This window comes from Coregonus clupeaformis, chromosome 28 (genome assembly GCF_020615455.1).
Source record: "Coregonus clupeaformis isolate EN_2021a chromosome 28, ASM2061545v1, whole genome shotgun sequence".
Taxonomy (NCBI): domain Eukaryota; kingdom Metazoa; phylum Chordata; class Actinopteri; order Salmoniformes; family Salmonidae; genus Coregonus; species Coregonus clupeaformis.
The window spans coordinates 3,590,638-3,615,930 of record NC_059219.1 but is presented as its reverse complement, the minus strand read 5'-3'; the positions used below and the strand labels follow the sequence as shown (position 1 = coordinate 3,615,930).

Sequence of the window (25,293 nt, the reverse complement as noted above, 5' to 3'; positions counted from 1 at the left end):
GACAGGCAGCAGAGTCCAGTCTGATGTGTAATCAGCAGGTTAATTACAGAATTAGCTTACCATTATGGTCCTTAAGCACCCTTTCATTGTTTTACTGCCAGAGACATCTCATTTGTTTTGTAGTGGTTTATCAGCAGTACAGGGGAAAGGTCTGAAGACAATGTGCTGCTGCTAGTTAGCTGCTCTTCAGGTGTGGCTCAACGTGAGGCTAACGTGAGGCTAACTATGAGGGTTACTGAGGCTACACATACACACATACACAAGCATGCACACACACACGCACACACAGATCTACACGGTATACATTAAACACATCACACACACCAAACTATACATCCAAATGATTATATGCATTTACTGCCACCACACACAGTCACCCTTTTCACAGCAGAACATGACTCACTGACATCGCTCACATTGGCAGTCACACATTTACCACGTCTCTATGCCTCGCCGTCAAACAGTTACAGCACAGACACAGGCTTTCACACTAAAACAAAAGGGAAAACGTGATTCACACCATAAGAGCACTCTTGAGCATCTTTTGTGTCCAGTTTTTCCCCCAATAGTGTCTACTCTACTTCCTCTGTGGGAAGTATGTGTTACTTCAAAAACGGACACCATAACTACAACTCTCTGTAATTACAGTCTAATAAACTATCATCCACAATGCTAAATGGCTCTGTCTCAGTCTATGATAGCTGGGGACTGTCAATTCCTGTCAACTGTTATGTTTCGTTTAGCCCTCTTATGGTCGAGATCAGGGATTGGGGAGGATAAACTGATCCTAGATCTGTCCTTAAGTGCCAACCAGCGTTGCAGGATTTAAACTCCAGACGACCAATAAGAAGAGTTTAAACAAAGCCAAGTAGCCAATAAGAGCAGTTATATGATATGAAGACAACAAGGGGGTGTTTTACCATGGCACTGTGCAGGGTGGGGGGGCTGTCCAGGGGGCGGGGCGAGCGGGGGGACACCTTGCTGCAGTAGGGAGTCAGGGGGAGGTGCATGACAGCCTGTCCGTCATCTCTCTCTTCCTCTTCTAGTCTCTGTCTGCTGGTTGCCATGACTACCTCTCCATCTGTCCCCCCATATGGAGAGATTGGTCGCTTGGAAGACATCCTGGAAAAAACAGAGCGAGAGAAAGAATAGAGGAGAGAGAGAGGGGGAGAGATAGTATGAAACATTTAGGGATGTAATATGAGCTGTGGGTGACAGTGGGAGAAACACTAGTCTTTGATCAATTTCAATAGTTATATTTATAGAAATAGTTCATCATTATTAATTCCCTATTATTCATTGGTCCCCAATGGCCCTCTCTATGTGTCTCTGAATCCCTAGACATCACCACATCTCTCTCTCTCTCTCTCTCTCTCTCTCTCTCTCTCTCTCTCTCTCTCTCTCTCTCTCTCTCTCTCTCTCTCTCTCTCTCTCTCTCTCTCTCTCTCTCTCTCTCTCTCTCTCTCTCTCAGACAATACACACTATAATAATATACAGTAAACCATCTACATCCGCTAGTCAGAGGAAATGCTCTTTAGACCTTCAAACACAATCACATCCATGTTTACCATCAGGTCCTTTCAACGTTCATACACACACACACATACACACACACACACCACACACACACACACACACATACACACACACATACCACACACACACACACACACACACACGGTACGCAATATTCTATTACTGCAAATGGAGCCAGGTTTGCTGACATTTTATGACAAATGGCCGAGGCCTGACAAAGGCCCTTTCACTCCAGCAGCACGCTGACAGTGATGTGTATGAAAACCTCGGCCCTGACAATACCAGTGAAAATAACAAACATAGAGGCCGTACATTTGTTACTTTGCCTTTGTTTCCCATTGAAAGCAGAGGGAGGGGAAGAACAGTGTCATCTATTAGATGAACTCTCCCCAACATAAATGTGCCCCCGGTGAATAGGGACAAAATGAATATATTCCAATAATGGGTTTAATACGGCTGGCAGCGTCTCCCTAAGTGCTTTCAGAGGCTCTCGTTCAGCCTTGAAGCTACTGCTACGATGACCCAGGGTGAGAGGAGGGAGGGAGAGAGAGAGAGAGAGAGAGAGAGAGAGAGAGAGAGAGAGAGAGAGAGAGAGAGAGAGAGAGAGAGAATACAGAAACACTAATGTATACGCTGAAAGTCAGACATTCAAGGAACAACAGGCTAAGAGCATAAGATTCTAAACTGTATTTCTTGCACCGCCGCCAACAACCATTCTGTTAGAGAAAACAGGAGAATACATATACCTTCTGAGCAGGACTGCTTTCCCTAGTGGTTCAATCAGATGTCAAATGTATTGATTGTTCCTTCAAGGAAGTGAGTGGCAGCTGCCAGTATTCAGTGAGCTTTCTGTTTTGATTCTACACTGTATTAATTAATAGTCCAGTAAACCAGTCACCTTTGTCTAGTCTGGGGCTGTGTCTGAAATAAGTCTTGACTACTACTTACGAAAACAGCATACTGTGTACTAATCTTACTACATACTATTTAAAATGTACTGTTTAGTAAAATCGAATGAGGTAAGCAACACATATCAACATACTAGGCTCATCCATACCGAGAATGCTTCATCCAATGCGCAATTGCGTTGATTCCCACCATTCGTATATTTTGTTACAGGGTGTCACTATATCTGATTATCAGCTATTGTCGTTCCTCAAAAGTGTGCAGCGAATTCTACTAGATGAAAAGCCAAAATGAGTGTGACTACCCCCCCATTCTTACACTGCTGCTTCTCTCTGTTTATTATCTATGCATAGTCACTTTACCCCTACCTACATGTACATACTACTTAAATTACCTCGACTAACCTGTACCCCCGCACATTGACTCTGTACCGGTACCCCCTGTATATAGCCTCGTTACTGTTATTTTATTGTTGCTCTTTAATTATTTGTTATTTTTCTATATTCTTCTTTTACATTTTAATTTTTAACTTCAGTTTATTTTAGTAAATACTTTCTTAACACTTATTTGTCTTAAAACTGCATTGTTGGTTAAGGGCTTGTAAGTAAGCATTTCACTGTAAGGTATACAGCTGTCGTATTCGCCGCATGTGACAAATACATTTGATTTGATTTTGATTTGACATCCTGGCATTTAAAGCAAACAAACTTTCCGAAATTTCACATACTATAAAACATTATATTTTCGCATACCCAAAATGCCTACTATTTAGAACGCAAGTATGGGTATTCGGACACAACCTGAGTGTCTATTCCAGACTGAGGCCTCCCCAACAGTGCAGTACCACTGTGCTCTAGAACTACAACACTCCAGTACCATAACAGTGAACTGGAAACAGATTATTCTCTATTTATTGGATTTCCTTTGGCTTCACATCTGGTATTGTTCCTCCACGCAGATCCACTTTCAGACATAATTTATTGCTTATTTGCTTTATGACAAAGATGAAGGCAAACAAGATATAGTGTTTCTCGTTGCAGGGAAGGCCTGAGAAAAACCCACAGCAGATATGGGACTGTGACTTTAACCATGCGACATGGGGGGAAGAAAATCACTAAATCTATGGTTCTGTCAATAGTAAATTACAACATCGTGCTTAAACCTATATACAGCTCTGGAAAAAATTAAGAGACCACCGCAATACTATACGTTTCTCTGGTTTTACTATTTATAGGTATGTGTTTGGGTGAAATTAATTTTTTTTGTTTTATTCTATAAACTACTGACAACATTTCTCCCAAATTCAAAATACAAATATTGTCATTTAGAGCATTTATTTGCAGAAAATGACAACTGGTCAAAATAACAAAAAAGATGCAGTGTTGTCAGACCTCGAATAATGCAAAGAAAATAAGTTAATGTTAATTTTTAAACAACACAATACTAATGTTTTAACTAAGGAAGAGTTCAGAAATCAATATTTGGTGGAATAACCCTGATTTTCAATCACAGCTTTCATGCGTCTTGGCATGCTCTCCACCAGTCTTTCACATTGATGTTGGGTGACTTTATGCCACACCTAGCGCAAAAATTCAAGCAGCTCGGCTTTGTTTGATGGCTTGTGACCATCTTCCTCTTCATCACATTCCAGAAGTTTTCAATGGGTTCAGGTCTGGAGATTGGGCTGGCAATGACAGGGTCTTGATCTGGTGGTCCGCCATCCACACCTTGATTGACCTGGCTGTGTGGCATGGCACATTGTCCTGCTGGAAAAACCAATCCTCAGAGTTGGGGAACAATGTCAGCGCAAAGGAAGCAAGTTTTCTTCCAGGACAACCTTGTACGTGGCTTGATTCATGCGTCCTTCACAAAGACAAATCTGCCCGATTCCAGCATTGCTGAAACACCCCCAGATCATCACCGATCCTCCACCAAATTTCACAGTGGGTGCGAGACACTGGCTTGTAGGCCTCTCCAGGTCTCCGTCTAACCATTAGACGACCAGGTGTTGGGCAATGCTGAAAATTGGACTCATCAGAGAAGATGACCTTACTCCAGTCCTCTACGGCCCAATCCTAATGGTCTTTTACAAACCTCAGCCTGGCTCGTCTTTGCTTCTCATTGATAAAGGGCTTTTTTCTAGCTTTGCACGACTTCAGCCCTGCCCCTAGGAGCCTGTTTCGAACCGTCCTCGCCGTGCACTTCACCCCAGCTGCCGTTTGCCATTCTTTTTGTAGGTCACTTGATGTCATCCTACGGTGGTTGAGTGACATTCGAATGAGTTGGCGGTCATCCTTGTCAGTAGAGAGTCGTTTTCGCCCTCTGCCGGTCTGTAGCTTTGTTGTCCCCAATGTCTGCTGCTTGACCTTGTTCTTATGAACCTCCGTCTTTGAAATGTTAAGGATGGAAGCCATAATTGAACCCTTCTTTTCCTCACTCAAAACTTTCATTTTCAACTCTTTTGGCATGGTTAATAGTTATTTTTTGATTAAAATTACTTTTGAGGTACTATTAGCACTGTTTTTGCCATCCAGCTGGTGCTACTGCAAGAGGATAGTGATGACCACAGCAGTGGATTTTATACTTTTCCTCGTTAAATAAGATTTGGTTCATGTGATCACCTAAACAGTACCAAATTCAGTAGAATGAGGTGTGCCTGTGTTGGAATTCAACAGACACTGGAATGGAATGGCTGTCATACATGTAGAGATGCTGATTTAAGAAAAATTTGCAGTGGTTCTATTTATATCAATATGCCTTTATGCTAACTTGTATATTCTTCTATCTGCACATGCCTATTCCAAAATTCCCGTATCTATCTAGACATGCTTGAAACATAGCATCAACAGAAGTGATACTGACACATTATTTCAAATTGTAAAATGAAAGGAAAATGTAAGACCAGTTTTTCCAAAACCACAAGAAAGTGTAGAAATGAAAACAATTGTGATATTTCTAAATATATACCTTTATCATCTGTGAAACGTTAGAAAGTGTGTGTTGAGTTCCCCCAGTGTTTCACACACTGGGCAGAGAGAGAGGACGGGCCAGCTGTATCAACTACACACACACACACACACACACACACACACACACACACACACACACACACACACACACACACACACACACACACACACACACACACACACACACACACACACACACACACACACACACACACACACACACACACACACACACACACACACACACACACACACACACACACACACACACACACACACACACTGCAGGTCTGTCCTCATCACAGGCTGTTTACTTTACCTCCTTTCACTCTCACACACTGGAGCCTTTTGTTTCTGCTACACACACACACACCCCGACCCGACACGCACCACTCCGATAAACACAGACCCTCCTCACACACACACAACTGCCCTCAGTCCACCCCACCTCAACTAGACCACCTCCCCTCCACCCATGTCCTGTCCACACCTCTCTGCCCAGCTGCACTCCTCCCACGTCCTCTAGACACCACACAGGACTGGAGTAGTATCCCTGGACACTGATCTAAGGTCAGTTTGGGGTTTTACCGCCTAATAGTTAAGGTTAGCAGCATGGAGGGTAAGCTGTTCCTAGATCTGTGTACCTAAGAGCAACTTTTGGGCAGGTCACACACCTCTCAGGAGAACAGGAACCCAGTCTGTTGGATGCTGCGACTCTGGAATATTCCTAAAGTTAGACACAACACCCGCTCCTCTCCTCCTCCCACCCCTCCATCCCCCCTCTTTCCTCCACTCTGCTGTGCCCTCCTCTCCTCCCTCCATCCCCCTCTCACCCCTCCATCCATCCCCATTTCACAGCTCTCCTCTTGAGCAATAAAATGTATATTTTCCTCCAAGCCTTTGATGTCTAATTACTATAGACCTCAGCACACCAGGTGAGCAGGTTATAGCAGCTATTTCATTTAAAGTTGGCAGACCTGTCCTGCACAAGAGGCTGCTTCATGAAACATTGAACGCATGTAGTGATGTTGGGATTAAAAAGAAGGGCTTTATTAAGTAGATAAATTGGCAGCAAAGCCAGTCTCCAAGGTCATAATTAGCGACCATTAGCATAATTTTGCTCCTTCCTTCTGTGGCGCTAACACAGGCAGACATGCCAAACACACCTCCCTCTCTCCACTGGCAGCCAGGAAAATAAAGTCAGGCACATACAGACACACCGGGCCATTATAAGCACACACACAGACACACATGCAAGCATTCATGCATGCACACACACCACTGGCCCTCACGGCAAACTGAACATGCAGCGATGCCCTGAGCGCCAACCATCTAAGCAATACATGATGTAAAGACAGTCCTTTTATCAACAGCACGGGAAACACTGGAAAGAGAATTGGACATCTGATGTGTTCAGAGCTCATGACTCAGGTGTCCAGCTCTCTACCCTCCTCTCTCAACTGCTGGTTGTGGGAGTTAGTGGGTTCAAAACGCACACACACACACAGAAACGCACACACACACGCACACAAACCGACACACACACCCTGCCTGAGCGTGAGTGTTAGCTACTAAGCTAAGATTAAAGAACCACTTCCCCTGGACGACTTCATCTCTTTGATGATGACTGAGTGCTGGTGTGTAAAGTCCCTCTCATATCAAACATGTGCATTTACTGTTAAGTCACTAATCGGCCAAATAGACTGTCCATTAACTACCGAAATAAACTGATTTACTGTTAATCTCCATCACAGACTGACCGACCGGTGTTTAACTCACTTAACACCAGCCAGTCCAGCACAAATGACCCACTTCAACGCCTACACACACTGCACAGAGAGAGAGAAACGAGCTGACACACACATCTAGAGACAGAGACACACACACACATGCTGAGCCCCGTATCTCCTCACATCCCAGTAGCGATGTGTTAAATCATTCATATTAGAAGCGCTCCGACGGGGGTAAAGATTTGTTTCATGTTTCATGAAGACTGAGTGAGAAACAAAGCAGTCATCTCCTATATGCTAGATGATATTAGACACACCTTCAGACTGCTCTCTCTCTCTCTCTCTCTCTCTCTCTTGTTCCCTCTCTTTCTCACTTTCCTTCTCGAAATCTCTCACTGTTTATCTCTCTTTCCCTCTCTTAGCAATAATTCTAACTCTTTTTCTATAGGCAGATCAATGGCAGAGATCAGAATGTTTTTCTAGGTAATACTGCATTAACTGTATCATGTACACAACCATTATTCTCTATTTGAACTGTGATCCTGTTTTTCAATTGCTGAATAAACATGCATATTAAACAGATATAAATCAACATTAGGATTTCATATAGGTCCAATTTAGACTGCTTAAAATAATTTCAACATGACATAAAAACGGGTCTTTAAATTTGCATCCCCAAGAGGTAATGATGTCATCTCTGTGCGACCCTTCCCCTACTACCTGTCAGTCAGGTGAAGGCTAGCTGAGTGTGTATGCGTGTGTGTGAGAGATAACTTTACAGCTGTGTCTGAGGTAAGGGAACAGAACAGCGTATCAAACAGCAGTACAGGAAACCTCAGCATTTCCATAGGTACACTGTATGACACCTGAGGAATGAGTTTAAACAAATGTTCCATCAGGTATTGAACTATGGCCTCAACTCTCTCTTTCTTAACTCTCCTTTCTCTCGCTGCTCTCTCCATATATACACCTTTTCTTACTCTCTCTACACTCTCCCTCCGTCCCATTCTTTTCCTCTCTGAAATATATATATATATTTTCTCACTCCATAATTATTCATCTATCCATCTGCCTGCTTCTCTTTCTCGTTCTCTCTGAGGTGAAGCACTGAGATAGCTTATAGTATCATCTTACTGAGTGATCCTTCTTTACACAATCAGCTGTTTGTCCCCCCGCCTCCTCCCCTCCCCCTCCTCCTCCTCCTCCTCCTCCTCCTCCCTCCTCTCTGTGTCTTGTCTGACTCTTAAGGATATTGCCTAATATCTATTAATAGGCTGTTATTTCTATCAGTGGGAACAGTGAGGCTGGAACAGGAGAAAGGGGACACATAAGCTAATGGACTTAGTTACTCCACACTTCAATGGCGTCAATGATATTCCCTGGTCATTGTGGTGGCTAGTACAGTCATTTCAGTTAGTATGATACACACACATCAGCCACTCTCCTTGACTTTCATTCTATATATTCTGTTCCAGTTATATGTTCAATGTCATATGGGGGATAGCAAGAGGAAAGTGTTTAAGGGAATGAGAGAAACCTTGTGACATTATTGCAGATGTACTGTATGCTAACATGACGCACAGACACAGACGCACTCTCACACACTCACACACAAAGCACCCTCTGTTTTTTCTCTGAGTAAAGGGCTGAGGGAGCGACCGCGATTCCTGTCCAGATTAACCACAAAAGGCAATAACACAGTGGCTAATGTCACTGTCATCACACACACACACAGCCAATGTTCGTAGCCCCAGTGTGTGTGTGTGTGTGTGTGTGTGTGTGCTGCCGGGGAGGATAGAAGGCATAGGCCAGCTTATGTAGTTTGTGGTCCTCAAGTGCTTCAGTGCTTCCTTCACCACCACCACACACACACACACACACACACACACACACACACACACACACACACACACACACACACACACACACACACACACACACACACACACACACACACACACACACACACACACACACACACACACACACACACACACACACACACACACACACACACACACACACACACACACACACACACACACACACACACACACACACACACACACACACACACCACACACACACACACACACACACCACACACACACACACACACACACACACCACACAAACACACACACACACACACAAACACACACTCTCCTGTCCTGTCCTGTTCTACCTGGGCTGTAGTTAGTCATCACTGCTCATTGCAGCAGTCTGCATACTTCCTCATGTTTTTGTTATTCTTATTTAGTTCTTTAGACTGAGTCACCACGCTGTGTTTTTCACTGACATTTTACCTTGGAGAGCTTCCATATTATGAGGGTTAGCAGGGGAAAATAAAGCAAGTGAAATGGGACTGAAAAAGACCGGCAGTCATTCACTCTGTCACTCCCTCTTTCTCTCTCTCTTTCTGGGCTGGCTGGTCTGACAGTCGTGGGGCCTGAAAAAAGCTTTGGAGGAAGAAAAAACAGCAAAACGTCCCTGTTGCTTTTCAGACCTGTTCCCTGATGTTTATGAGGGAACAAATGGAGCAGTAATGTTTATTGACAGATGAACACAGATTTTCCATTGTGTGACGCTCACTGTTTAGACTCCAGTTGTTCAGCTCATCCATAAAAAGTATTGTCCATTTGTCTCAGTCACTCTCTATGGCTCTCTGTAAACAACACCCACAGAGACAGAGAGGAGTCTCACTCAGCTCTCTGGAGTGACCCACGGATAGAAGAGAAACAACCTCAGGTCGGACTGAACAGTCACTCTCTCTCACACATACATGTGAACACACACGCAAGGAAACAGAAATGCACACAGGCGCGAGCACGCACAAACACACACACACATCCACATACCCACACCTATTCACAGCTGGGCTCTCCCTTTTGCCCCGTCCTTTGAAACTCTCCCACCTCACCCAAATGGCCTCCTCCCTTCCCTTGACCCCCCTCCTCCCCTCCCTCTTCCCCTCTTCCCCTCCTCCCCCTTTACCCCGTCCCCCTCCCTACCTGCAGACACAGAGTTGCTATTGTACCACCCTGGGTGAGGCCAAAGAGACTAACACTGTCTGTCATTGTGGGGCGCACAGGGATGGAAAGAGGGAGAGAGAGGGGGATGGAAGGCGGGAAGGAGGGACAGAGGACAGAGGAATGAGAGAATCCCAGGACAGGACTTCGCTTGGCTTCTTCCCCTCTCAGAGTCAACAGCCTCTGACTTTTATTACTCCGACCGACCATGATGCAATAGTCCGCCCTAACCTTTGACCTCTAACCCCTGGCCATGTGACCAATCTCTCGTTAGCCCTCCTCAATGAACCCAGAAGACCCCCACCCCAAACAGAGAAGACACACACACACACACACACACACAGAGGGACACCAGCGGGGCGGCCAGTGAAAGGTCCTCTGCGCTTTCGCCTCCAAACAACCGAAATAAATGTACCAGTCACCGATTGGCTGTTAGAGAGGTCAGCTGACAGCACTGGGGAGGTCTGTGGGTTGAGAGTGGAGGGGGGAGAGAGGGAGAGAGAGGAAGGGAGAGGTAGGGAGAGGGAGGGAGGGAGAGGGAGGGAGGGAGAGGGAGAGGGAGAGGGAGAGGGAGAGGGAGAGAGAGAGAGAGGGAGGGAGGGAGGGAGGGAGGGAGGGAGGGAGGGAGGGAGGGAGGGAGGGAGGGAGTTTAGCATTCTGCTCTGGTATTCTTCTGTCTTTCTTTTTCCAACATGGAGACACGGTTATCAAGCCGCTCGCGGGACTGACAATATGGGCCAGACAATGGACCAGTCTGAGAGAAAGACCCAGAGAGAGAGAGAGAGAGAGAGAGAGAGAGAGAGAGAGAGAGAGAGAGAGAGAGAGAGAGAGAGAGAGAGAGAGAGAGAGAGAGAGGGAGAGAGAGAGAGAGAGAGAGAGAGAGAGAGAGAGAGGGTCTGCATTAGTGTTCAGACCATGGACACACCACTCAATTACACACACACACACACACACTGTACCCCACTTTCTCATAACAGTCCGTAACACCCCACCCTATCCCTTTAAAACACTTAACCATTTTAATCTGCAATGCTGTTCTAGTTAATGCTACATAAATCCAATTCAATACAGTTCAACTTTAATTCACATTACACACTTTGATTCCCTTAATTCCTGTTTTAATTCCATTAAATTTAAAAGTTTCAAACAGTAACAAATTAGACTACCACAATTAAAATCCACTGTCCTACTTGATAATAATATCCCATAATGCATTCCAATGCAATACCAATGCAATGATGACACACTAAAATACACCTTTCTACCACATTTATACGATTACGTTAGCAGCAGAAATTAACACTAACCATTGAAGTGTTCTTGTATAACCATTTCTGCAGTTTTTCTAATAAGGCACAGTTAGGTGTTTAGACATCCGGTGTGGACCCACTCATAAAATGCGACATTACACCACGACCCCCCAATAAACCCACAGGGGCAAATGGTGGAGTGTGAAAGTCCCACACTGCTCCCCTTTTCCTCTTCTCTGCCCTTCTTTATCATCAATCTCACTCTTTTCCATTTCTTTCTGCATCTCTCTCTTTCTACCTATCTGTCTTGTTCTTTCTCTCTTTCTGTGTCTCTCTTTCTGTTACCCTCACTCTATCCTCTCTCCCCATCTCTCTCTCTCTCTCTCTCTCTCTCTCTCTCTCTCTCTCTCTCTCTCTCTCTCTCTCTCTCTCTCTCTCTCTCTCTCTCTCTCTCTCTCTCTCTCTCTCTCTCTCTCTCTCTCTCTCTCTCTCTTTCTCCCTCTCTCTCTCTCCTTGTGGAATCTGTCAGTTTGACCACAGAATCTGTCAGATAAATCACACACATATACTCATACCTCAGCTATGTCAGAGAAATCACTCTATTCCGGTATTTCATACAAGCATCATAGACATTCTTAGTAAAGCCGTCAAATCATTATTATTTCCACAACTGAACTAAATTTCAGTGAGAAACCTCAAGAATGATTTATATTAATACCAAAATATACAACAATATTAGTATAAATATTATAATGACAATAATAACATTACATTATTATAATCACATTAATACACACATAATAATAACAATAACAATAATAATATATTCATCATCATCATCATCATTATCAAATATTCTAATATTACTCAGCATAAATGACTGTAAATAGTACGAAAATTGTTGTGATTTACACCATACTAAAATCAATCCAGTCAAAATATAACATGAACATGAATGTTCTTGCATCTGTCAATCTATTCAATCTATTCTGTATCTCAATCTGTTCATTCACCATTAATGAATGATGTCCCGGATGATAAAAGCTCCTAAAAACAAACCATCTTGCTTCCATCAATTATATCTCAAACTAGTCAAGAGACAATAAAAAGGAATGACAATATCTTCACATCACACGGCCATCTCAGCTCATTTCCCTTCACACTGTACAGAACATACATAATTACCGTGTTATTGTAACAGAACTTTTAAACCAGTTAAAAACCAGCAACATTAGAGCAGAAAGTGCTTTCCCACAATCACAGTAATTCTCTGTATCTCACATTTCTTCTCCTGATAACTGACAACTGAAGCAGAAAACAGATAAAAGCGAAGGTAAACGACAACGGAGAGAGGGACGAGAGAGAGAAGAAGGAAAAGTGGACACTTACAGAGACGCAGGAACAGAAAGCATCAGGACCGATGATGATATGTCTCTCACACACACACACACACACACTGACACTCACACACTCTCTCTCCCTCCGCGTTGAAGAGACTAATGCACAACTCTCACACACACTGACACTCACACACTCTCTCTCCCTCCGCGTTGAAGAGACTAATGCACAACTCTCACACACACACACTCACACACTCTTTCTCCCTTCGCGTTGAAGAGACTAATGCACAACTCTCACACACACATACTCACACACTCTCTCTCCCTTCGCGTTGAAGAGACTAATGCACAACTCTCACACACACACACTGGAGAGAGCCTCACACACATAAATACACACTACACAGGCTACACAAACCGGCACAGCTCACCCTTTCCTCTTTTCGTACCCACTGATAGAGTACATTACTGGAAAGCAGACTTTTAACCAGCCTTTTTCTAAGTCATTGTAATCCCTGCATTTATTTCCATACATTCTGCTTTTACATGTAATCCTTTACATGTTTAATTCCTCATAGTCTGCTGTTGTTATCATTTCTCTCTTCCCCTCTTTGCAGATAGATGACTTATTAAAAACACATTTTCGCGACATATAAATGTGTTCTTAATTCAGGGTTAAAACCCGGAGAGTTTATCTCCAAACAAAAGATTAGTTTCATCTGGCAAAACAGTACAGTCCTTTAATGCAATAAAAGTCAAGTGAGAGAGGGCTGGTATACAAAGAATACAGACGTTAAAAAGGGGTATTATGCGTAATCTTTCTTTCAGGGCATTAACATCAAACAGCCATTATTCCCCAGCAAAGCCCGTTTTGTTGTCAACGCGAACTGTAAATCAGTGAGAATATTGCCACCCCTCTCTCACACAACAGAGGAAAACATCAACCCTCTAAACAGACAGCTGTGGCTGTAACGACAGAAAAACAATCCCACTTAACTATGAGATAATGTGTGTGAATATTTTAGTTTATAAAATATTGGACATTTTGTTTAAATGTAGGCTTTTAACATTTAGTGTGTTTGTGTTTTATTTCATCTACGGGAATATACCATGAGTTGATTCTGTAAAAACAACCCAACAATTCTCCCACCCTGAACAATTTGCTCATGTTCGATAGCATCTCGACATGAATGTGAGCTTTCTTATCTCAGGGTCTCAAAATAGCCTCTCAGATAAAGCAGAAGTACAGCTAGTTGCCAGGCATTCTGAATAGTGAACTGTAGATTGATTCTGTGACAGTCGGGTAGTTGGGTGGTGAATGGGAACTTTCTGAGAAACTCTTGTCAAAAGAATCACACTGTTCATGCTCTCACCTCAGCACATGGAAACAGAGTAGGAACATAAAGTTTGTCACAGACACACACACACACATGCACACACACACGCACACACACACACACACACGTTGACATGAACAACTTAGTTAAACTGGAACGTGTGCAATGGAGAGAGTGAGGGAGGGAAAGAGGAAGATGGGAGAGAGAGAGAGAGAGAGAGAGAGAGAGAGAGAGAGAGAGAGAGAGAGAGAGAGAGAGAGAGAGAGCGAGAGAGAGAGAGAGAGAAAGCGAGAGAGCGAGAGAAAGCGAAAGCGAGAGAGAGAGAGAGAGGGAGAGGGCGAGCAGGGCCAAAGTCACAGATCACTTCTCATTGTCACTCTGATTACCACAGCTGGACAACACACACACACACACACACACAGACACACACACACACACACACACAACCAGTTTGCTCAAGCTTTGCATGTGGTATCTCTAAAAAGCACAGGACAGTCAAACACACTTTCTATCTTTCTCTCTCTCCCTCATCTCTCTCTTTTTCACTCTATCTATCTATCTATCTATCTATCTATCTATCTATCTATCTATCTATCTATCTATCTATCTATCTATCTATCTATCTATCTATCTATCTATCTATCTATCTATCTATCTATCTATCTATCTATCTATCTATCTATCTATCTATCTATCTATCTATCTATCTATCTATCTATCTATCTATCTATCTATCTATCTATAACAAACTAGTAAAGCTTTGGAACTCAGCAAACCCTATTTTGTTTCAGCAAACAGTTTTACACCAAGCAGCACTTTCTCCTTCACAAACACTTAAACAACAACAAAACACTATCTGTCCTTCTCCCTCCCTCCCTGCCTCTTTCCCTCTCCCTCACAGTCCTGTCGTCCCTCTCTCCCCATGGTCTGTCTGAGCGTGTGTATCAGCACGAGTGTGTGTGAGAGAGAGAGAGCGAGTGAGAGCGTACGTACCTGTTAAACTCCTGAGGTAGCTCAGGGTCTGTGAGCATGCTGGAATAGGTCTTGGGAACTAGGATTCCTCCTTCTAACACCATGCAGCTCCGACACACAGATAGAACAGATACACAACCGCCACAACAAGCCTCTCTATTGATCCTTCAACCTCTGAGACAACGGAGACTGTTCCCCTCGCTCTCTCTCTCTCTCTGTAGCGCTCACTCACACTCAATCTCACACCCTCCCTCTGTCTCTGTCCCTCCTCCTCCTACCCTCCCCTCCCTGTAAGCTGTTAGATCTGGGCTCAGCTCTTAAAGGGCCAGCGCAGAGCACGGCACAGTGTGTGTGAGAGAGAGACATCGTGCACATCGTTATAACACTGTATATAGCCCTAATATGACTTGAAATGTCTCTATTCCTTTGAAACTTTTGTGAGTGTAATGTTTACTGTTCATTTTCGATTGTTTATTTCACTTTTGTTTATTATGTATTTCTCTTGCTATGGCAATGTAAACATGTTTCCCATGCCAATAAAGCCCTTTGAATTGAATTGAATTGAATTGAATTGAGAGAGAGAGAGAGAGAGAGAGAGAGAGAGAGAGAGAGAGAGAGAGAGAGAGAGAGAGAGAGAGAGAGAGAGAGAGAGAGAGAGAGAGAGAGAGAGAGAGAGAGAGAGAGAGAGAGAGAGAGGGAGAGAGAGAAGAGAGAGAGAGAGAGAGAGAGAGAGAGAGAGAGAGAGAGAGTGTGTTTGTGAGTGTGAGGGGAGGGGCTGTGTGGCCGTAGGGATGATCGCTTCCTTAGAGCAAACACTGCCCCCTTCCTTGAGCTCTGTACACATGCATGCACACACACACACACACACAAACACATGCACACACAGATACACACCACTGGTATAGTATCCTCTCAACACACCACTCCAGGTCACCTCTCTGGACCTCAGTCTTCAGTCCTCTTGTCTACATGAGACCGGATGGGTTTTGTTTTCTTTCACTAATTTAGATAGACTCTTCTCTCTCTTCTTACTGTGAAATAAATAATATCTATCTGCCTGGCTACAGTCTTTTTCATAAGTCCTACTCCTCCATTCTGAGTATTCATAATAGTAATAAGGATGATTGCAACACTGTAATTGCCTTTATTGATTATAACTCCTTTCTTAGTACAGAGGACTCTTTTCATGAGTTATCAATAGAGAACAACATATTATACAGAATGAAGGAAACATCAGAACGTTTATAAAGGAATGCATTGAAATATGCATAAACAGGCATTAAGCTTAAACAAGTTTATAAAAAATACAAATCTCCTACACCTCCTGTATTGTCATTGACCGTTCAAACACAAACATACATACACGCGCACACATGTACACACACACCTGAGGAGAATTTGGAGTGTGTGTGTGTGTGTTTGTGTGCGTGTGGTACTGAGTGTTTGAGCGTCAGGCAGGCAGGCAGACAGCCCTTAGTGCTGTCAGTCACTATTAGGAGTGTGTGGTCTGTGTGTCACAGACAGAGCCAATCAGCCGTTGTTCTGGAGGAAAGAAAAGCAAACCTGACAGCCTGAAACACAGCAGCCTGGAAAACTTTAAACACACCATCACTCCATCTGTACTCAACATACACACACACACATGCTAGTGGAGACACACACACAGGCGTGCACGCACATGCACACACACACACACACACTAGCGCACACACACATGAATGTGTGACAAATGCCTGAATGCTTGCACACACACTACTGCACAACCTGAACAGAATCTGTCTATCCAAATATGTATGACTATTGTGTAACAGGGTTGTCTGTCTTGTTCGTCTGCTTGTTCCTACAGACTAATAAGCACAAAAACGTTATCCCTTCTATTTGATAAATAACATATAGACATGGCAATGTCAACCACAATAATTCTCATTATGATTCTATTTAGTTTAATCTAATTCTTCAGAAAAAATAAGAAAAACATATCTGGAGGTAAGATGTAATCTCATTGAGGCAGTAAATTGGTCTTCAGGATTGGCGACGGCATCTTTCCTTGACCTCTGCTGCAAAACTGCTGCAAACCCAATGATAAGGTTGTTTGTGCATTAAAGACAACCTAGCTTCTTTATTATACAGACTAACTGTACACAGAATGTGAACCATAAAGACTCAAATGGACCTTAGCTAACCCTCAGTTCCTGGCGGAACGTTTTCATGGCTGTTTATTATGATGATGAAACTGTGTGTGTGTGTCTATGTGTGTGTTTGTGTTTGTGTGTGTGCGCGTGAGTGCGTGTGTGTGTACCCATTGTCATACTTGAGTAAAAGTAAAGATACCTTAAATGACTCAAGTAAAAGTGAAAGTCACCCAGTAAAATACTACTTGATTAAAAGTCTAAAAGTATTTGGTTTTAAATATATACAGTGAGGGAAAAAAGTATTTGATCCCCTGCTGATTTTGTACGTGTCACGATCGCTGGAGGAAGTGGACCAATGCGCAGCGTGGAATGTGAACATACTATATTTTAGAGTCACCACACGAACAAAACAACAAACGATACGAAACGTGAAGTCCTTGGTTACAAGACAAACCATACGGAACAAGATACCACATTAAACAAATGCCAAACGGCTACCTAAGTATGGCTCCCAATCAGAGACAACGAGCTACAGCCGTCTCTGATTGGGAACCACCCTGGCCAACATAGAAATACCAAACTAGAAGCAACACAACCTAGAACAAAAACATAGAAACTAACACCCTGGCTCAACATACGAGAGTCCCCAGAGCCAGGGCGTGACAGTACCCCCCAAAGGCGCGGACTCCGACCGCGCCAACCAAACCACAACAGGGAGGGACCGGGTGGGCACTCCGCCTCGGCGGCGGATCCGGGTCCGGGCATTACCCCCCACTCCCTCTCTAACCCCCAAGCGCCCCTGGTCCGGTCCTGGCCCTGCTGGCCGGAGCTGGACTGAATACTGGTGGAGCGGATTGCTCTAGCTCCGGGAGTGGAGCAGCTGACCGGTGCGGGACCAGGCACCGGTGGAACAGGCACGGGCTGTGCCAGACAGACGACGCCGCACCACTGGCTTGGTGCGGGGATCAGAAACAGGCCGGACCGGGCTGGCGACGCGCACCACTGGCTTGGTGCGGGGATCAGGAACAGGCCGGGCCGGGCTGACGACGCGCACCACTGGCTTGGTGCGGGGAGCAGGAACGGGCCGGACCGGGCTGACGACGCGCACCACAGGTTTAGTGCGGGGAGCAGGAACGGGCCGGACCGGGCTGGCGACGCGCACCACTGGCTTGGTGCGGGGAGCAGGAACGGGCCGGACCGGGCTGGCGACGCGCACCACTGGCTTGGTGTGGGGAGCAGGAACGGGCCGGACCGGGCTGGTGACGCGCACCACAGGCTCGGTGCGAGAGGCAGGAACAGGCCGGACCGGGCTGGCGACGCGCACCACAGGCTCGGTGCGAGAGACAGGAACAGGCCGGACCGTACTGGGGACACACGCCACTGGCCCTACGCGGGGATCAGGAACGGACCGGACTGGCAACACACCCCAGTACCTCTCGCCGTGCCTCTACATTCTCCTTCCCCCTGGTGTCCAGTAACTCCCGTAACCTGGCGGCCTCCTCTGCCAACCCTCTGAACCACTCTATCCCGTACTCCTGCTGCCCCGTCGTCCACGGCGTGAGCCCCCCCCTAAACAATTTCTGGGCTTGTCTCTCCCCCGTGGACCAGGCCTCCATGGTTCTCGCCCAACTCTCACTCCACTGCTCCCAATTCCAACCTCTCTCCTCATCACGCTGCTTGACCCAGTCGTGGTGGTATCTTCTGTCACGATTGCTGGAGGAAGTGGACCAATGCGCAGCGTGGAATGTGAACATACTTTATTTTAGAGTCACCACACGAACAAAACAACAAACAATACGAAACGTGAAGTCCTTGGTTACAAGACAAACCATACGGAACAAGATACCACATTAAACAAATGCCAAACGGCTACCTAAGTATGGCTTCCAATCAGAGACAACGAGCTACAACCGTCTCTGATTGGGAACCACCCTGGCCAACATAGAAATACCAAACTAGAAGCAACACAACCTAGAACAAAAAACATAGAAACTAACACCCTGGCTCAACATACGAGAGTCCCCAGAGCCAGGGCGTGACAGTACGTTTGCCCACTGACAAAGACATGATCAGTCTATAATTTTAATGGTAGGTTTATTTGAACAGTGAGAGACAGAATAACAACAACAAAAAATCCAGAAAAACGCATGTCAAAAATGTTATGAATTGATTTGCATTTTCATGAGGGAAATAAGTATTTGACCCCTCTGCAAAACATGACTTAGGACTTGGTGGCAAAACCCTTGTTGGAAATCACAGAGGTCAGACGTTTCTTGTAGTTGGCCACCAGGTTTGCACACATCTCAGGAGGGATTTTGTCCCACTCCTCTTTGCAGATCTTCTCCAAGTCATTAAGGTTTCGAGCCTGACGTTTGGCAACTCGCACCTTCAGCTCCCTCCACATATTTTCTATGGGATTAAGGTCTGGAGACTGGCTAGGCCACTCCAAGAGCTTAATGTGCTTCTTCTTGAGCCACTCCTTTGTTGCCTTGGCCATGTGTTTTGGGTCATTGTCATGCTGGAATACCCATCCACGACCCATTTTCAATGCCCTGGCTTAGGGAAGGAGGTTCTCACCCAAGATTTGACGGTACATGGCGCCGTCCATCGTCCCTTTGATGCAGTGAAGTTGTCCTGTCCCCTTAGCAGAAAAACACCCCCAAAGCATAATGTTTCCACCTTCATGTTTGACGATGGGGATGGTGTTCTTGGCGTCATAGGCAGCATTCCTCCTCCTCCAAACACGGCGAGTTGAGTTGATGCCAAAGAGCTCAATTTTGGTCTCATCTGACCACAACACTTTCACCCAGTTCTCCTCTGAATCATTCAGATGTTCATTGGCAAACTTCAGACGGGCCTGTATATGTGCTTTCTTGAGCAGGGGACCTTGCAGGCGCTGCATGATTTCAGTCCTTCACGGCGTAGTGTGTTACCAATTGTTTTCTTGGTGACTATGGTCCCAGCTGCCTTGAGATCCTTGACAAGATCCTCCCGTGTAGTTCAGGGTTGATTCCTCACCGTTCTCATGATCATTGCAACTCCACGAGGTGAGATCTTGCATGCATCGCACCAACTGTTGTCACCTTCTCACCAAGCTGCTTGGTGATGGTCTTGTAGCCCATTCCAGCCTTTTGTAGGTCTACAATCTTGTCCCTGACATCCTTGGAGAGCTCTTTGGTCTTGGCCATGGTGGAGAGTTTGGAATCTGATTGATTGATTGCTTCTGTGGACAGGTGTCTTTTATACAGGTAACAAGCTGAGATTAGGAGCACTCCCTTTAAGAGTGTGCTCTTAATCTCAGCTCGTTACCTGTATAAAAGACACCTGGGAGCCAGAAATCTTTCTGATTGAGAGGGGGTAAAATACTTATTTCCCTCATTAAAATGCAAATCAATTGATAACATTTTTGACATGCGTTTTTCTGGATTTCCTGGATTTCTGTCTCTCACTGTTTAAATAAACCTACCATTAAAATTATAGACTGATCATTACTTTGTCAGTGGGAAAACGTACAAAATCAGCAGGGGATCAAATAATTTTTTCCCTCACTGTATAAGTATCAAAAGTAAATATACTAAAATACTAAAATATACTTAAATCTAGTTTTTTTTAGATTTACGGATACCCGGGGCACACTCCAACATTCAGACATAATTTACAAATGAAGCATTTGTGTTTAGTGAGTCTGCCAGATCAGACGCAGCAGGGATGACCAGGGATGTTCTCTTGATAATTGTATGAATTTGACAATTTTCCTGTCCTGCTAAGCATAAAAAATGTAGCAAGTACTTTTGGGTGTCAGGAAAATTTGATGGAGTAAAAAGTACATTATTTTCTTTAGGAATATAAAAGTAAAAGTAGTCAAAAAACATATGCTGAACTAAAATATAAACACAACATGTAAAGTGTTGGTCTCAGGAATAAAAGATCCCAGAAAAGTTCTATATGCACAGAAAGCTATTTTTTTCTAAAATTATGTGCACAAATTTGTTTACATCCCTGTTAGTGAGCATTTTTCCTTTGCCAAGACAATTCATCCACCTGACAGGTGTGGCATAGCAAGAAGCTGATTAAACAACATGATCATTACACATGTGCACCTTGTGCTGGGGACAATAAAAGGCCACTTTAAAATGTGCAGTTTTGTCACACAACACAATGCCACAGATGTCTCAAGTTTTGAGGGAGCGTGCAATTGGCATCCTGACTGCAGGAATGTCCACCAGAGCTGTTGCCAGACAATTGAATGTTCATTTCTCTACCATGAGCCATCTCCAATGTTGTTTTAGAGAATTTGGAAGTACGTCCAACCTGCGTCAGAACCGCAGTCAACGTGTAACCATGCCAGCACAGAACCTCCACATCCAGCTTCTTCACCTGCGGGATCGTCTGAGACCAGCCACCCGGACAGCTAATGAAATTGTGGGTTTGCACAACCGAATAATTTCTGCACCAACTGTCAGAAGCCGTCTCAGGGAAGCTCATCTTGTCGTCCTCACCAGGATCTTGACCTGACTGCAGTTTGGCGTCGTAACTGACTTCAGTGGGCAAATGCTCACCTTTGATGGCAACTGGCAGGCTGAAGAAGTGTACTCTTCACGGATGAATCCTGGTTTCAACTGTACCGGGCAGATGGCAGACAGCATGTATGGCGTCGTGTGGGCGAGCGGTTTGCTGATGTCAACGTTGTGAACAGAGTGCCCCATGGTGGTGGTGGGGTTATGGTATGGGCAGGCTTAAACTAAGGACAATGAACACAATTTAATTTATTGATGGCAATTTGCCATTCATCCGCCGCCATCACCTCATTTTTTAGCATGATAATGTACAGCCCCATGTCACAAGGATCTGTACACAATTCCTGGAAGCTGAAAATGCCCCAGTTTTTCCATGGCCTGCATACTCACCAGACATGTCACCCATAGAGCATGTTTGGGATGCTCTGGATCGACGTGTACGACAGCGTGTTCTATTTCCTGCCAATATCCAGCAACTTCGCACAGCCATTGAGTGGGACAACATTCCACAGGCCACACTCCACAGCCTGATCAACTCTATGTGAAGGAGATGTGTCGCGCTGCATGAGGCAAATGGTGGTCACACACCAGATACTGACTTGTTTTCTGATTCACGCATGTACCTTTTAAAAATTGTTATCTGTGACCAACAGATGCATATCTGTATTCCCAGTCATGTGAAATCCATAAATTAGGGCCTAAGGAATTTATTTCAATTGACTGATTTGATTATGTGAACTGTAACTCAGTAAAATCTTTTAAATTGTTGCATGTTGCGTTTATATTTTTGTTCAGTGTACTGTAAATGGTAAAGTAAGGTACAGATACCCCCCAAAAACAACTTAAGTAGTACCTGAAAGTATTTTGACCTAAGTACAGTGGGGAAAAAAAGTATTTAGTCAGCCACCAATTGTGCAAGTTCTCCCACTTAAAAAGATGAGAGAGGCCTGTAATTTTCATCATAGGTACATGTCAACTATGACAGACAAATTGAGAAGAAAAAAATCCAGAAAATCACATTGTAGGATTTTTAATGAATTTATTTGCAAATTATGGTGGAAAATAAGTATTTGGTCACCTACAAACAAGCAAGATTTCTGTCTCTCACAGACCTGTAACTTCTTCTTTAAGAGGCTCCTCTGTCCTCTACTCGTTACCTGTATTAATGGCACCTGTTTGAACTTGTTATCAGTATAAAAGACACCTGTCCACAACCTCAAACAGTCACACTCCAAACTCCACTATGGCCAAGACCAAAGAGCTGTCAAAGGACACCAGAAACAAAATTGTAGACCTGCACAAGGCTGGGAAGACTGAATCTGCAATAGGTAAGCAGTTTGGTTTGAAGAAATCAACTGTGGGAGCAATTATTAGGAAATGGAAGACATACAAGACCACTGATAATCTCCCTTGATCTGGGGCTCCACACAAGATCTCACCCCGTGGGGTCAAAATGATCACAAGAACGGTGAGCAAAAATCCCAGAACCACACGGGGGGACCTAGTGAATGACCTGCAGAGAGCTGGGACCAAAGTAACAAAGCCTACCATCAGTAACACACTACGCCGCCAGGGACTCAAATCCTGCAGTGCCAGACGTGTCCCCCTGCTTAAGCCAGTACATGTCCAGGCCCGTCTGAAGTTTGCTAGAGTGCATTTGGATGATCCAGAAGAGGATTGGGAGAATGTCATATGGTCAGATGAAACCAAAATATAACTTTTTGGTAAAAAATCCAAAGAACACCATACCTACTGTGAAGCATGGGGGTGGAAACATAATGCTTTGGGGCTGTTTTTCTGCAAAGGGACCAGGACGACTGATCCGTGTAAAGGAAAGAATGAATGGGGCCATGTATCGTGACATTTTGAGTGAAAACCTCCTTCCATCAGCAAGGGCATTGAAGATGAAACGTGGCTGGGTCTTTCAGCATGAAAATGATCCCAAACACACCGCCCGGGCAACGAAGGAGTGGCTTCGTAAGAAGCATTTCAAGGTCCTGGAGTGGCCTAGCCAGTCTCCAGATCTCAACCCCATAGAAAATCTTTGGAGGGAGTTGAAAGTCTGTGTTGCCCAGCGACAGCCCCAAAACATCACTGCTCTAGAGGAGATCTGCATGGAGAAATGGGCCAAAATACCAGCAACAGTGTGTGAAAACCTTGTGAAGACTTACAGAAAACGTTTGACCTGTGTCATTGCCAACAAAGGGTATATAACAAAGTATTGAGAAACTTTTGTTACTGACCAAATACTTATTTTCCACCATAATTTGCAAATAAATTCATTAAAAATCCTACAATGTGATCTTCTGGATTTTTTTTTCTCATTTTGTCTGTCATAGTTGAAGTGTACCTATGATGAAAATTACAGGCCTCTCTCATCTTTTTAAGTGGGAGAACTTGCACAATTGGTGGCTGACTAAATACTTTTTTCCCCACTGTACTTTGCACCACTGCATGTTTGTTTGTACGTGCGTGTGTAAGTGTGTGGAATCGTAAAGTCTTGAAAAGGGTTGTTGAATGCAGCTTCAAGGATGTCATTTAACAGGGACAAGAGACAACGACAGAAGAAAGCAGAAACACATCAAACATCATCAAGTATCTTGTTCACTAGCTACTCTCAGGTAGCGATTGTTCCTCGTTAAACATTTTAGAAAACATTAACGTCAAGGCTGCAGTAGGGAACGAGACCGAGAGAGATGGAGGAGGTATTGTTCTATGAAAGGTAAAAAAGAGAAGAAAAAGAGAAGAACAGCAACACCCACGGGAGAATAAAAAAATAAAAAAGCAAGCGATTTCATCTGAGGTGAAACAAAAGGTGTTAGAAAACATTGAATCCATTTAGAATGCTGCTTTTGATTATGTAGAGCGCTAGGAGATTGAGAAAAATCGGAGATGGTTTCAATAAACGTAAAATACAGAAGTTGAGTCCTTAACCTTATTTAGATATAGCCGAGACCTAAAATGTATTATGTTTTCAGTGCGTAGACCAGGATAGGTGAGGAGTTATGCTTAACACACACACACAGAAACACACACACACACACACACACAGGTTCCATTACAATGAAGCTGTTCATCAGAGACCCGGTGTCGTCGACCCTCACAGCTGTAGTGCATTAGAGGCCCAGAGATCACAGGGTCTGCAGGAGACAGGCAGTAAACATTCCCCTTCCTCAATATTACACACACACACACACACACACACACACACACATCAGGGCCATTAGAACAAGCAGTCTGACCCTCACCTCCCCCTCTGCCCTCCATCTCTACTCAATCTGAGGAATAGAAGGAGAAATGAGGGAAGGAGGGAGACTAGGGTGGAGGTCATTGCAAGGATGATGTTGCTCTGCTGTTGTTAAACAACATGTTTAACAAAACAGCACCTTAGAGACTACTGCCCTATGTACATAGACTAGATCTGACAAGCGAGGCATACAATATGGCTCAGTGTTTGAATTATTTGTTTTGTCCAGTCATTGTTGCTCATCCTTATCGAGGGTGTCAATAATGTTGGACCACACTGTATATAGAGACATTAAACACTGGACCTTTTCTTTTATACTGTTTTTCA

The 25,293-nt window shown here is 44.3% G+C and overlaps 1 protein-coding gene across 11 annotated transcripts in view; it reads right to left on the bottom strand.

Annotated features, from left to right (window-relative positions):
• LOC121543628 (transcription factor SOX-5-like) overlaps window positions 1-25,293 on the bottom strand; it is a 203,338-nt gene that overhangs the window by 92,346 nt on the left and 85,699 nt on the right. For 9 of the 11 annotated variants that reach the window (XM_045208481.1, XM_041853648.2, XM_045208486.1 and 6 more), the window contains exons 1-2: window positions 15,092-15,306; window positions 921-1,122 (exon numbers count right to left, since the gene is read on the bottom strand). In XM_045208481.1, coding sequence (XP_045064416.1) covers window positions 921-1,122; window positions 15,092-15,174 — 285 coding nt within the window. In that variant the 5' untranslated portion in view covers window positions 15,175-15,306. Of the gene's footprint in view, window positions 1-920; window positions 1,123-12,810; window positions 12,921-15,091; window positions 15,307-25,293 lie in introns of those variants that run through there. The other 2 variants (XM_045208483.1, XM_045208484.1) reach the window with 2 other exon arrangements.